The following is a 13092-nucleotide window of genomic DNA, read 5'->3' as shown; positions in this document are numbered from 1 at the left end:
AGCACGACTGGCTGAGTGGGTAGAGACAGATGCAGATGGAGCAAGAGAGAGAGCAACAGTGCAGGAGTCCCAAGACAACGCAGAGCTAGCAGGCTGCAACAATGTGAGAGGCATAGGAGTGTTGCACTAGTGCAGAAAGGCACAGAGGTGTGTAACGGTGCGAGATGTAGGGAGGTGTTGCAGCATCGCAAAGGTCAGAGAGAGGGAGCACTTGTCAGCGGTAGAGAGCGCTTCAGCATTAGTGGGTGTTTCTAGCCCAACAGGGAGGTCAGTTGGGAGATCAGTTACTTCTCAGTAACTGAGTCGCAGTGCAGCAGTGGGCAACACGATGCAGCATGATGAGAGGAGGTGCAGTGCGGATGCAGTGCTGGGAGAAAGAACCAGCAGCAGCACGGATGTAGAGGGAGTTTTCGTACAGATGCAGCAGTGGCAGTGGCAGTACCATGGGCAACAGTACAGGAGGCAGCAATGCAGAGGATGGTGGGCAGGAAGGCCTAGCATCAACACAGGTATCGATGTCGGATGATCAGAGTAATACTCAGTGAGGAGTATTGCTAGAGCACAGTTCTCACTAAGAGGGAGTGTTGATTTGGGGTACCATCGGATGTGCTTTAGCCACGAAATTTGGTGGAGAGGTTGGGGCACATGAGATCTCCAATACGTAGAAAGGGTTTGGGCAGATTCTAGGCAAATTAGGAGATATTAAAATAATTAATATTTTTAATGGGGTCCCTAAGTCTAAACTTAGGGAAAATAAATATTAATGTGCATTAATATGAATCTGTGTTAGAATGGTCCAAAGACATGGATCAAGCTAGATCTAATCTTAGCCGTTGATTAGGGGCTTAATCTCGGCCGTTGAGATGTCAACAAGAAAAGTATAAGAGGAGGCTTGAGGGTCACTTGGAGAGTATACCAGATGATCAGTCATTCTATTCTCTAGAGCGGGGTTTGCTAAGAGAGATAGAATCGATGATCGAGAGAGCAACTGAGGGGCATTGAGTACAGAGAAACAGAGAAGGCAGAGATTGTGCCGGGAGAGTAGTGCAACAGCCAAGGAGGGCTCACGCAGAGGCAACCAAGTGCTGTGCAGAGCACCAAAGAGGCTAGCGTGTCTGACGCAGAGGCCCAGAAAGCTGACGCAGGGCCTCCTGGGGCTGACGCAGGGCCAACGTGAGACAGAGAGGGGCTGACGGAGTCCAGATTAGGCAGACACTGGGGTTGCATAGCAATTTTGTGCTAAAGAGCTGTCGGAAGGATTTTCTGGGGTTTCAGCTAGGAGATTTCTCTCAAACAGTGAGGTATAGTTGCTAAGGAAATTCTCTGTTGGGTAAGCCAGTTTCGACACCCAGATTGTACTTTGATATTGCTTAATAAGAAAACCCTCAGATAGTTGCACTGGTTTTCCCGCATTAGGTTTTTCTGGGGACATTGGTCCAAAAATAATGGTGTCATGTGATGTGTTTGTTCTTGTTTCTTTTAGTTGCTGATCTGTAATATGTTGAGCATGCACTGGTGTTTATTTTCAGTATTTACTTTGTAAATAACTTGTTAAAGAAAAATAACAAGTAGGTAGAAATAAATCAGAAAAAGTGCATGAAGGGTTTTTAAACTAAGTAAACTTAGAAACTTCAACAGGTGACTCGGATAAAATGGAAATTAATAAGAATTAGGTTGATGCTCACATGGTTAATTCACCAGGCATAAAAAATCAAGTTATAACTCATGACACCTGTGAGACTGATCCATCATTCTTGACAGAGCAGATGCAGAATGAAGAAAGACATGTCATGCATATCTTACATACTTCATTTGAGAGTTTTGAAGCAGAATGTTCCACATCATCAGTGATACAGCCTGCCACAAAGAAAAAGCGCAAGAGAAAGAGAATGAGAAAGCGATTTGATGCATCAGATGGCCGCGAGCAGCTTGATTTTCGGATAGGAAAAAGTCCTACTGTATGTAGGATTGGACATGGCACATCTGAGAAACAGCCGACAGATTTGCCTGAAAGCAGGCAAATGCTCAGTATGCACTATATTGAACACATCTGATGCCATGGGGCATCTTTGTATTGTATTTCTAACCTTATGCCCTGTTATTTCAATATTTCATTTTGTAGTTAGATTTATGTTTTTCATGTTATTAGGATAGTTAATAAATGAAGAGCTTATATCTTTCCTATGCTTAACATTATATGATGATTTTTGGATGGACGCTACTTATATTATGTTGTTTTGCGTGAATGCAGATTTTAGATTCTCACATTCCTCCGGTGCGGCAACGTGTCCCCAAGTAGAGCCAAATGTTGACCACTACGTGTCAATGACCCATAGCAGTACACACCCCTTTTTTTGCAAAATGGATAGCGCCTGATCGACGTGTCTGTGCCGTTCAACTATCATCATCAGCTTGATCATCATGTTATATTGTAAACGCTTTCTGCATGTGTAAAATGTAAATAATCTCAGGAGACCCGTGTCATGTCTGTAATTGCCTAGGTAAACATACTTTTTTGGTGACGGTTTACATTCCGGATAGTTTTTTGTCTCACTGATCCATTCTCGGAAGGTCGGCAGAGTTTTCCTTCAGCCTTACCCCAAAGACGAAATGAATTTTGTCATTAGGTTCTTAGGCGAGTCCTAGTGTTCTAGATCGAGTCTATGTAAAAGTGATTTGGGAATAATCCTAACTATTTGGTTAGGTTATTTTATTACAAATTGCTTGATTTGCTGGATTATATTTGTGTCGCAGAAATGGGTAGTCAGTGAGGGTCTTTTACACATGGATTTTCCCCCTTGAGATGTAAAAATTGTGAAAGTCATAAGGTAAAGTGTCTCGAGGGTTGGAAAAATAATTTATCCCCTCATAGGTTAATTAATTAAATTTTCTGGCCAAAAATTAATTAAAATCCTAAGCCAGAAATTTAATTAATTCTAAGTCCTAGGTAAATTTAAATTCTCCGAAGGCAAAATTCGTCAGTCCTTAAAAATTAAATTTTAAGAGGTCCCGACACTAAAATAAATTGATTATTTTGTTAAATTTTAAGCCTTTGGTCCTTGGGAGTTAAATCAAAGTCAAATTTTTGAAGAAGTCAACTCAAAATGTTTATTTTCAAGTTAATTAAAATGCATTTAATTGAAAAATTCGAATTTCCTCAAGAATTTAAAATTTTGATGGATGAGATTAAAAGAAATTTTAATCCTCATCAATGGTCGAGATTGCTTTGACAAGGATCACTCGAACTAGCCGTTGGAAGATTTATCTTTAAATAGGAGGTCATTTGTCAGTTGATCCATCCGATCTTTGAATCGTGTATTAAGCTCTCAAGCTCTCTTGTATACTTTTTTGAATTAATTTAAAAGTCTTTGGGGTTTCAACATGTTGTAGTGTTCCTTTTCATGAATTTATGGTAACATTGTTTTAATTTCTGCTTAATATTATGTGAAAACTATCAATCAATAGTTCTCTTAGAATAATCTGAATACAGGTATCTTATTCAGTTTGTTGGATCTAGGGTAACATTTTTAATTTTGATTGAAGTAGTAAGTATCTTTAGTTCTTCATAATTTTATTGTTGTTCTATTTTTCTACTTGACTTGATGGTTGATCTAGTGTTTGCAAAAGATCTCTCAAGTTCTCATTGAACATTTGGGGATAGTCCTCGGTTGGACCAACCAACTCTCAACACATATTTTCTAAAGAGCCTACTTCATATAAGCCTCAGGATTTATCTAACGATAATCTATTTTCTCCAGGGTGTTTTTGAGCTAGTACCTCTCTAAAATTTCAAAATCTTTTAAATATTTTGTGGAAATTTTGATAGATCTGGCTATTGAGAGCCTTAGATTATTAGATCTGGGAGCGAAGTTGGACTTATACTCTTTAGATTTGATAGATTTGTAAATTATTTGTATAGATCTATTATTTACTTGTATAGATTTGTAAATTATTTGTATAGATCTGTTATTTACTTGTGTAGATTTGAAATTTTGTAATATAATTTTGAATTTTAACACTTAGGTTTTTGGAATTTTCTCTATTTTTGTACATATTGGGTATTGGGTTTTTCTCTTTTCGCTTGTGCAGGAATAAATCTGAGAAATCAAGCAAGAAAATCTTCAGATCTGAGTTAGATCTGGACCCTGGAGGGCAAGATATGGGCTCAAAGATTGTTTGCAGGAATAGATCTGGGAAATCAGCCAAGTAAATCTTCAGATCTGAGATTTTTTCAAGCAGATATGGGGGTTTTGAGACAGATCTAGGCCCTGGAGGGTAATATGAATATCATGTCCCAAATATTTTTGCAGGGCCCGCCATTAAATATTTTGCAATAAATCTGAAGATCTGAAGCAAAATAATTTTTTTTCAGAACAAGGGTTTCAAGTTTTGGGGCTCCTAAGCCCAGATCTGCTTTTTCCTAGTTCAATGCTAGTTCTATTGGGCCTAGTGCTAGCAGCCTAGCTCTCATTGGCCCTAGATTCCCCTTGCTCCATTTCTGATTTGAATATTTGATTTTCCGAAGCTAATCATTGGTGGGTTTTTTTGTAGAAAATTTGGTAAAAATTTTTGTTTCAGGTATTGAAATTTTTTTGGCAACTTGGGCAAGTGATCTTCAAGGCCTAGGGCTTAAGGGTTTGATCTCTAAACCATGTTTTTCCTCATTGTTTGCTACATCAGTCATATACCTTTCTAATAGTTGTGAAAAACACATCTAAGTGGTTTGAAATTAACTAAAAAAATTACTAAATACATTAATAAGTCATTTATGTTTGATGTGTATAAAAAATTTGGCGTAAATCTATATTTTGGGTGACTAGTATCTCTAAATAATTTTGTTTTTGAAGTCTGAAATATAACAGTGGCAAAATTTCATGTGGGTTAGCCTAAAATCAGTTCCTAAGTTGTCTAATACATTAAGGAATTAATTTCTTGAGTTGGGCATTCATCATTAGGCTTATTTCATGTTTTAATTGCAGGCTGCAAAAAGTATATCAGATCTGATATAATTTTGGAAATCACATCATAACAGGCTGAAAATTTTTGATAATTCATGTGGGCAAGTTTTGAAAAATTTTGGTAAATTTTTGGCATAAAGATATCATTGATAGCTTACTGTTTTCATTGTCATATTGTTGTTGTCATAAAGTTTTTCTTACTGCTGTCCTAAAAACTAATTTATGAAAATGAAGTACTGTGTCATGGAATTGTGATAAAATGCATATTTTTTGTTTCATAAACTGAGTATTTTTCGAGCATCTGATATTAATTTGTGAAGACATTTTTGTTCTTTTTGAGCTATAATTGAATTTGAAAGAATCTAGAAGATTTGAAGTAAGCTTGTGGTCTAATTATGATATTGCTAAGAAGTTTATCTTTCAATCTTTGTCTAGTGAAGTGAACATTCATTTTGACAATTAAGAGCTTTGATATATAACGCCGAATCAGATTGTAGCATAAGCACTTTTCATTCTTGAATCTAACTTCATCTCATCTTCTAATCATCTTGTGCGTTTGCATATTAAGTTAGTTCTGCATAACTAAAATTTACTTCCAAGCATAAGCTTGGTTGATAGAGAGATAGTTATCCATCCATCTTTGCTTGAGAAGCTTGCTTTTAATAGTACTTAAAACGGTGACCTTAGTGTGCTTCATCTTATCTTCTTTCTGCCAATTACTACGAAATCAGGCTCAATATAGAAAGGATCGAAGGGTTTAAGCTTAGATAGGAATTTAACTAAAATTAACCAAGATTCTTGCATCTCATATTAGCTTTAGGATCTGCATTTCATATAAGATAGTCATTCATCCAAGTAGCAGTTGCAAATCAATTACGTGGTCCTAAATTTCCTAGCAAGATAGTTGACTCCATAAGGCACTGACATCAATTGCTTAAAATCTAATCAAATCCTATAAGTCTTGCTAAATCTTAATCAAGTACTTGATCGCTTCACTGTGTCTCTCGAACTGGTTGGTTCCCAACTAGTTCTTGTTCATTCCATTTTTATATAGGGTCTACCCCTCTTAGCTTGCTATAGGGAGAAAGCTTAAACGGAGAGATTGGGGATTAGGGTGACAACCTTCGATCTGAGCCGTTGTCGCGGTGCCTAGACATTCTGTGCGACAACAGGTCCCAGTTTCCTGTTCCATATTTTTCACTCACATTCGCACATTACAAGCTCTATTTTATCATTTTCCTTCTTTGTGTCCACATGACCGCTGGGTCCACAAGGCACTGACATCCCCCCTACCCTTGTCCACATAGTTGAGTCAGTCCTAGAAAAGTTGCCATGGAGGTTGATGCAACTAAAAGAACGTTAAAAGCATATCATTGCCACAAACAAGAAACAAAAGAAAAGAATATTATAAAATGCAAAAGATGATTGGGACATATAATATAGCACATGGATAAAAGCCAAACATGAGCTCTACCTCTTATCATAGCCATCACCCTAGTTCCTAGGGCCCCATGAATGCACCCACATCATTAAGGAACCCAGGCACGTCCCAACTCGTGGTGGGCAATGAGCTGGCCCACCTTAAGGGGGTAATAATTGCTTTACATCATACGCACCATGCTCTAATTTCCTAGATCCCTGAGTAGTAATACAAAGAAAAATCAAGAAAAAGTAAAAGGAAAATAAAAAAGTGTGGAAAAACAAAGGGTGGGGTAACTCATGTATCCACGATTGCTCCCTCCTACATCTATACACCCAATATGTGGACATCCCTCATTATTGCTATCCTTGTACCCATGGCATTTGGCCTTGAGACCTTTGTGACCCCATCCATTTCATCATCACCTATATGCCACTTATCAATTGCAGGATGTACTAAGGACCTGTCTTTCCATTAAGGGCTAGTAACACCTAATAGGTTTGTTTATTAGCCACTCCTACCTAGGGAGGTAACACTATTACGAAATGAAAGCCACAAATGTTGGAAGGGAAGCCTAATATGAAGTCTCAATGTACCCTTGATTAACAAGATTGGTTCACTTAGATGCACCAATAAATTATTTTACCTGATGGTGAGGATGCAACACTGGAGATTATATGTAATTGGAAGGTGGTTTCATCATGGGCAAGGCAACGTAATTGGGACCTATGCCCACTAGAGGATCATATTGACACCCCTGGGTGAAGTGTTGAAAGCCATGGTTCTCCCATCATGTGCAGAGCATCATTTCACACCATGGGCAACTTCAACACCTTCAACAGTATGCTCATTGCCCCACATTATTCATGAGATGATGCACTTGGACCAATGTGCCCTAGTTGGCTTAGCATTTACTAGTCGGTGTGGTAGTTGATCCAAGGCCCAAAGGAGGTTTGTCTCACCCCTTGAGACATGGGAGGGCAAGCACCATCGTTAGAGCCCTCAACATTGGAGCATTATAGGCTATTCTATCATCAAGAGACCCATGAGACCAGTTGTTGTGCCCCAAACACAAATTGGGGCCCCACATGATGATTTACTTGGAGAGTTAGGGGCCATCCCCTAGTTCGATATTTATGGATATTTATGGAGCCATCTCACACATTTTGGCAAAAAGAGGACTCAACATGGCCTTCCAATGACCCTACATTAGCCTAATGTCATCATTTTGACTTGCATTTGGATGGCTAATTCATATTTTGTAAAAGCTACTTGGTCAGCTTGTGACCAAGGGATGTATCTTACCAATTTTTATAATATTTGGGGGCTATTAGGCATAATTCGACTTAGGAGGACTCATATAAATAGAACATAAATTCATTTGTATGGGATCATCATCACTTGGGAATTTCGGCCTTCTTGGCAAATTCGCACTTGTTCTTAGATTGGCTATTGGAGTATCTTGGATGCATTTCAATATTTGGAGCTGAATTTTTGATCTTCTTTGGAGCTATCTCTTGATTTGTGGATGGATATATTGGAGGTCATCTTGTAAGTTCTTTTTGTTGAAATTTTGCTTTTGAAATAATGTCTAATGTATGGAATTATTGCAATTAGATTAATGCTATATTGTGCACTAATTTTGTGAAAAGATCGGCGTCAAAATCCTTCCTCCTTCCAAGTCACCCCATAATCCATGCCAAAAGCCCAAAGTACAAACTAGCATAAGCGCCCAATTGCAAAATGAATAAAGTACCTTTTGATTGGAAGCCCACCTTTGTTCATGTGCTCCTGCGAGATGGGTGAGAAGACATATGACTGATGCAAGTGGCGGAGATATGAGTGGCACATCATCTTCAGCTAGTAGTGGCTGCAGGGGCTACATGTTGGCCGGCTGGAAGAGATGATGGGTGAATTTTTTTCTCCTATGGGGTCACCCACTTTTGGTTGGTAAAAGGCCCTATCATCAATGTAATATTACACCATCATGCCTCTATATATGTGTCAAGAATAGATCAAAAAGGGAGCACTCCACTAGGAAGGGCATTTCACATCAAGCCTCCATCCATGTTCCAAGGACCTTAAATTAAGAAATGATGTCCAAGTGGCAAACCTCCAAAAAAGACAAACCATGTATAATACAGTCGTAGAGAGGATCATATGATCTGTGAATGAGTGAAAAAGAGGACCATCCCACTTTGCTCCTCGGCTTTGCTTTACCATTCTCTATTTCTAGTATATGTCTATCTTAATACATATTATCTTCTTGTTTTCTAATTTTTCATTTCAATAAAATTTCAAATTGCAGAGGTGATTACCTTTATTCGTTGACTTACCAGGTTTTATTTTGAATTGAAGGTTTGTTTATACAATTTTGAAATGAAATATCATGGTTTGGCAGCATTCTCAATGGTAACAAGTAGTGAATTCAGGGATGCTATGGTGTCACATTCACACAAACATTGACTACAAACTCCTCCCTCTGTTTTTCTTGTATATAAAGAAAAGTATACAGGAAAGAGTTAGTCCGGCTTTTGTCAAATTTTGTCTCTTTCATTTAGGTAATATTAATTTTGGACACAAACTATGGCATAAGCAATCATTTAGACTGTAAATTAGAATTCATATGCTCTTAAGAATTTTTGGTTTCATAAAGTTAATACCCAAGATTTTATGCCATTTATACAGAGAAGTGTACCAGGGGTTTTTACTTTAGCACATCCAGACTCTAGCCTCATCTTCCGAACAGGTTTGTTGCCTGAATGGTTAGTAAATCTTGTAGATCGCTTTCTGTATGGTCAACACTTCATTTAATACCATTTTATGCTTTTATAGGTTCTATAATGACTGCTGGAGGAAATCTAGCTTGGGCTGCCTCCAATTTGGTCTACACCTCTGGAAGAGGTGAGGGTTGTTCATTGAAAGTCACTTTGAAAGTCTATGTTATGATATTAGAAGTCAATGTTTGATATCAGGGTTGAATATCACGTTTTATTTGGCCAATGTTAAATATCCTGGGTGCAATATGTGATATGATTTTGCAAAGGGAACACCTTTATCAGGGCATATATGCTTGTTCTTGTACTCTTACTTTGTTGACTGTTACTTGTACATTATTTGTTATAAAGGGAACACCTTTATCAGGGCATATATGCTTGTTCTTGTATTCTTGCTTTGTTGACTGTTACTTGTACATTATTTGTTATATTCCTTCAAGAGATGGAAGAGGTTCCACTTTGAAAACATGTCAAGCCATTGTAAAATCAACAATATTGAATTGTTTATCCCTGAGGAAAGCAACTTTCCTGGTGAGTTGAGACTTAGTGAAATGACCTCATAAGCACATACAGGCCACAAAAAGGCATTTATAGGCCAGGCATTTCTTTATGAGTTAAGCGCGAACCACCAATTAATTTACCATAAGACAAAGACCATGCAAAGATGACCTTGTTAGGCTCTGATGGTGATTTCCATATTGCCCAAAGTTGAAAAATCTGTGGCAGACTCAGGAATAAATAGCTACCAACCATCATTAGCAGGTTTAGTTTCTGGAGACATCTCAGCCTTTAGTATGGCTATAGCGAGTGTAAGGAACTTTCCATTTCGTTGATTAGGAGGAGGGGGCATTTTGTTGATTAGGAGGAGGGGGCTAGTTGTGGTGACGTTCCCTACATTCCCTAATAGCTCAACTAAATTAGTGATGAGGCTTTCCCTCTTGGTGTTGGGACTGTATCAGATTGAGTAGGTAGTGGAGGCATTGAGCAACTCTTTGCGAATAGTGCACATAGTACTTTCCCAAAAAGTAAGCACTTGTCATAGGTGTGCAACATGAAACTCAATCTTTTGAACAAATGTTGCTGACATCAGCATTGGGATAAAATCAGGAAGGATCTGGAAAACAAAAGAATCGTAAAAATAAGGAAAATATTGATAAATTGGGCAAACATCAACAAAATTAAAAAAATACAAAAATATTCACTTTTTTTTTCAATATTTTAGCATCTAAAGCATCCTCACCATCAAATAAATGCATTGCTACATAAAAATGAAAAAAAATATATATAAGATGTCTAGTGCTACATCACAATTCAATAGTGAATCATTTCCTAAATCCTGAGTCCTAAGTCAGCCTCATAATATCAACAAAAATATAATAAAGGTGTCTCATCATCATGAGTCATCTAAAATGAAATTAGATACATAAACCAGTGATTTCTTTGCCCCTTTTACCAGCAAAGGGAATGGATTTTCCTATAGAGGAAGAAGGCCCTAGGGTTAGTGTTGGGCTTTGACGTCCTCCAAAGAAGTAGGAGGTAGACTCTAACGTCCTGTACAATGAATGTGCTATGGTGTCACCTCCTCATCCTCTCGCTCCTCCACCACCTCCTCTATACTATTCTTAATAGGAAAATACAATGAATAACAGAACTATGAACTCAAATACAAGCTGCAATTTCAGAAATATGCAAACACAGGAATTTTACACCAAAAATATGAACCAAACTGCTGAGCCATTTTATTAATATGAGCAAGAAGAAGTACAATAGAAGGAATAGTGGAACCTGGGCTTGCTACAACAAGCAAAGCCAAACCAAGGTGTCAATAGTGCTGCCCAAGTGTTGGTAACTAAGCCCACAAAAATCTGTGCCCAGCTGTGAAGTTCTGCTGCTTCTGGCTGCAATGGAACAGGGGTTTGGACCTATTGTCGCTCAGATTGTATAGGCACCTCGACAACACTCAGGATGGGGGCTGTTACTCTGATGCCCGCCCACTCCGTTCTAGCTGTCTCCCAACAACATGCTATGGGGGGTAGTCCCTATGGAATGAAGTGAAGGAAAGCAAGTTGAGAATCAACTTACTTGGGAGACACGGATGAGTGGCCTAGCTACTTGGTTGAAATTAAACAAGATTATTGATTAAATTGGATTTTTTATTATGATACTAGTGCCTTAATGGAGTCACAAGTTCTTGCTTCTTATGAAGAGGAACCAAATGACTGGATGGACACTCACTGCTTGAATGATTGACTAAACTATATGATATGCAAGTACTAGGACCTATATGAGATGTAGTGATCTTGGTAAATTTTAGTTAAATGTCTAGTGTAAGTGTAACCTTCCTTTAACTATTTTGAATTTGGGCTCCAAGGTAGGTTGTGGGAAGGAGGCTAACAGGAAGCAGGCTAGGGACTAATTAACGATACCTTCTATTAGGCTTATATCACTTGATGCCTCCGGCATTGCAGAGACTGTGGCTTTGACGACTGCAAGGTCATCGTGTTAACCACCAAAGAGTTGTCGAGACCCCTCAAGCTAGATAAGAAGGGTTGTTCTATATCTCTATCAACCTAGCTTATGCTAGGAGGTAAATTATTAATGCAAATCTAGATCTAGTATGCTTATGCAAGAAATTATGAGTGAGATTTATCTTGAGTTAAGATTTTCTTAAGTTGTTTAAGTACTTAATTAGAATCCTTTTAAGAGTACTTAACAATAATGAATTGCAATTTTAGACAAGATAAAATGCTTAGAGATACAAGTGTAAATTTCAATAATATTCCACAAGATACCAAGTAATCCAAGATGCCAAATGCTTAAAATAGTCAATCAAGATGCTGATCACAGATTTATACCAGCAATACTACTTCAGAAAATTCAGATCTTATCATTGTTGTAACAACAGTGCATAAACCACTTCAAATGATGAAACTTGCCCAACACATAAAACCAATCAAACCAGATTCATTGAAATAGGCCAACGTGTCATGAATCCGGCGAATCGGACAAGATTCGTGCCAATTCGTGTCTGGAAGTCGGGACACGATTGAATCCGGATCGTGTCCTGATTTCCGGACACGAATCCAGAAAAAGTGACCCGCGCGGCCTCCAAAAGACGAATTGGTGTTTTTTTAATTCATTTTCTCCTCTCTTTTGCTGTGGGTGTTGTAATTTCTAAGTCTAATTGTTAGAAATTCTTCCTGTACTATCTGATTTATTTCTTCCTACTTGTTCATTTACTTAACAAGTTATTTACCATGTAAATACTGAAAATAAATAGAAGTATAGTATCAACACATACAGATCATCAATTGAAAGACAAGCACACAAGTAATACCATTGTTTTTGGACTAATGTCCCCAAAAAAAACCCAATGCAGAAAAACCGGTGCAGCCATTTAGAGGGTTTTATTATTATGCGGTTTCAGAATACAACTAGGGTGCCAGAAATGGCTCACCCAACAGAGAATGCCCTCGTCAGTAGTACCTCTCATTCGGAGACAGATATTTCAGCTAAATCACTGGATGAACGATCCCATAGCAACAATATAGGTTCTGCTGCTTTGCATCACCCTAATAGGGATTGCATCACCCTATCCAACTCTCTAGCTCCAATCTATCCCACGAAAATCTCCTAGCACTGCCTCTAAGGCCTGCGTCAGCCTCTCTGGCCCAGTGTCAGCCTCTCTGGCCTAGCGTCAACCTCTCGAGGCTCTGCGTCAGCCTCTGGAGCTTCTACGTCTCACACGCTGATCCTCACTGGCTCTGCGCAGCTCTTGGCTGCCTCTGCATGGCCTCTGGCTACCTCTGCGTGGCCTCTAGTTAGCTCTGCGTCAACCTCTCCTAGCTTCTGTGCTGATGCTCCCGATACTAACTCTACCTCTTTGTTATGTATTCACTGCCCCTCAGCTGCAACTCAGATCACTTCACTCAATTTC

At 38.5% G+C, this 13092-nt stretch overlaps 1 protein-coding gene across 3 annotated transcripts in view; it reads left to right on the top strand.

Moving 5' to 3' along the window:
• LOC149142720 (uncharacterized) overlaps nucleotides 1-13092 on the top strand; it is a 517619-nt gene that overhangs the window by 233225 nt on the left and 271302 nt on the right. For all 3 annotated transcript variants that reach the window (XR_016264192.1, XM_089447323.1, XM_089447324.1), the window contains exons 11-12: nucleotides 9067-9127; nucleotides 9214-9282. Coding sequence is in view for 2 of the 3 variants with exons in the window: in XM_089447323.1 (XP_089303449.1) it covers nucleotides 9067-9127; nucleotides 9214-9282 (130 nt within the window). In the remaining variant the exon portion in view is untranslated. The remainder of the gene's footprint in view (nucleotides 1-9066; nucleotides 9128-9213; nucleotides 9283-13092) is intronic.

Source organism: Pinus tabuliformis, chromosome X, assembly GCF_031772625.1.
Source record: "Pinus tabuliformis cultivar Carrire ecotype Pingquan chromosome X, CPIR1, whole genome shotgun sequence".
NCBI classification, from domain to species: domain Eukaryota; kingdom Viridiplantae; phylum Streptophyta; class Pinopsida; order Pinales; family Pinaceae; genus Pinus; species Pinus tabuliformis.
This window is presented reverse-complemented; position numbering and strand designations above follow the sequence as displayed.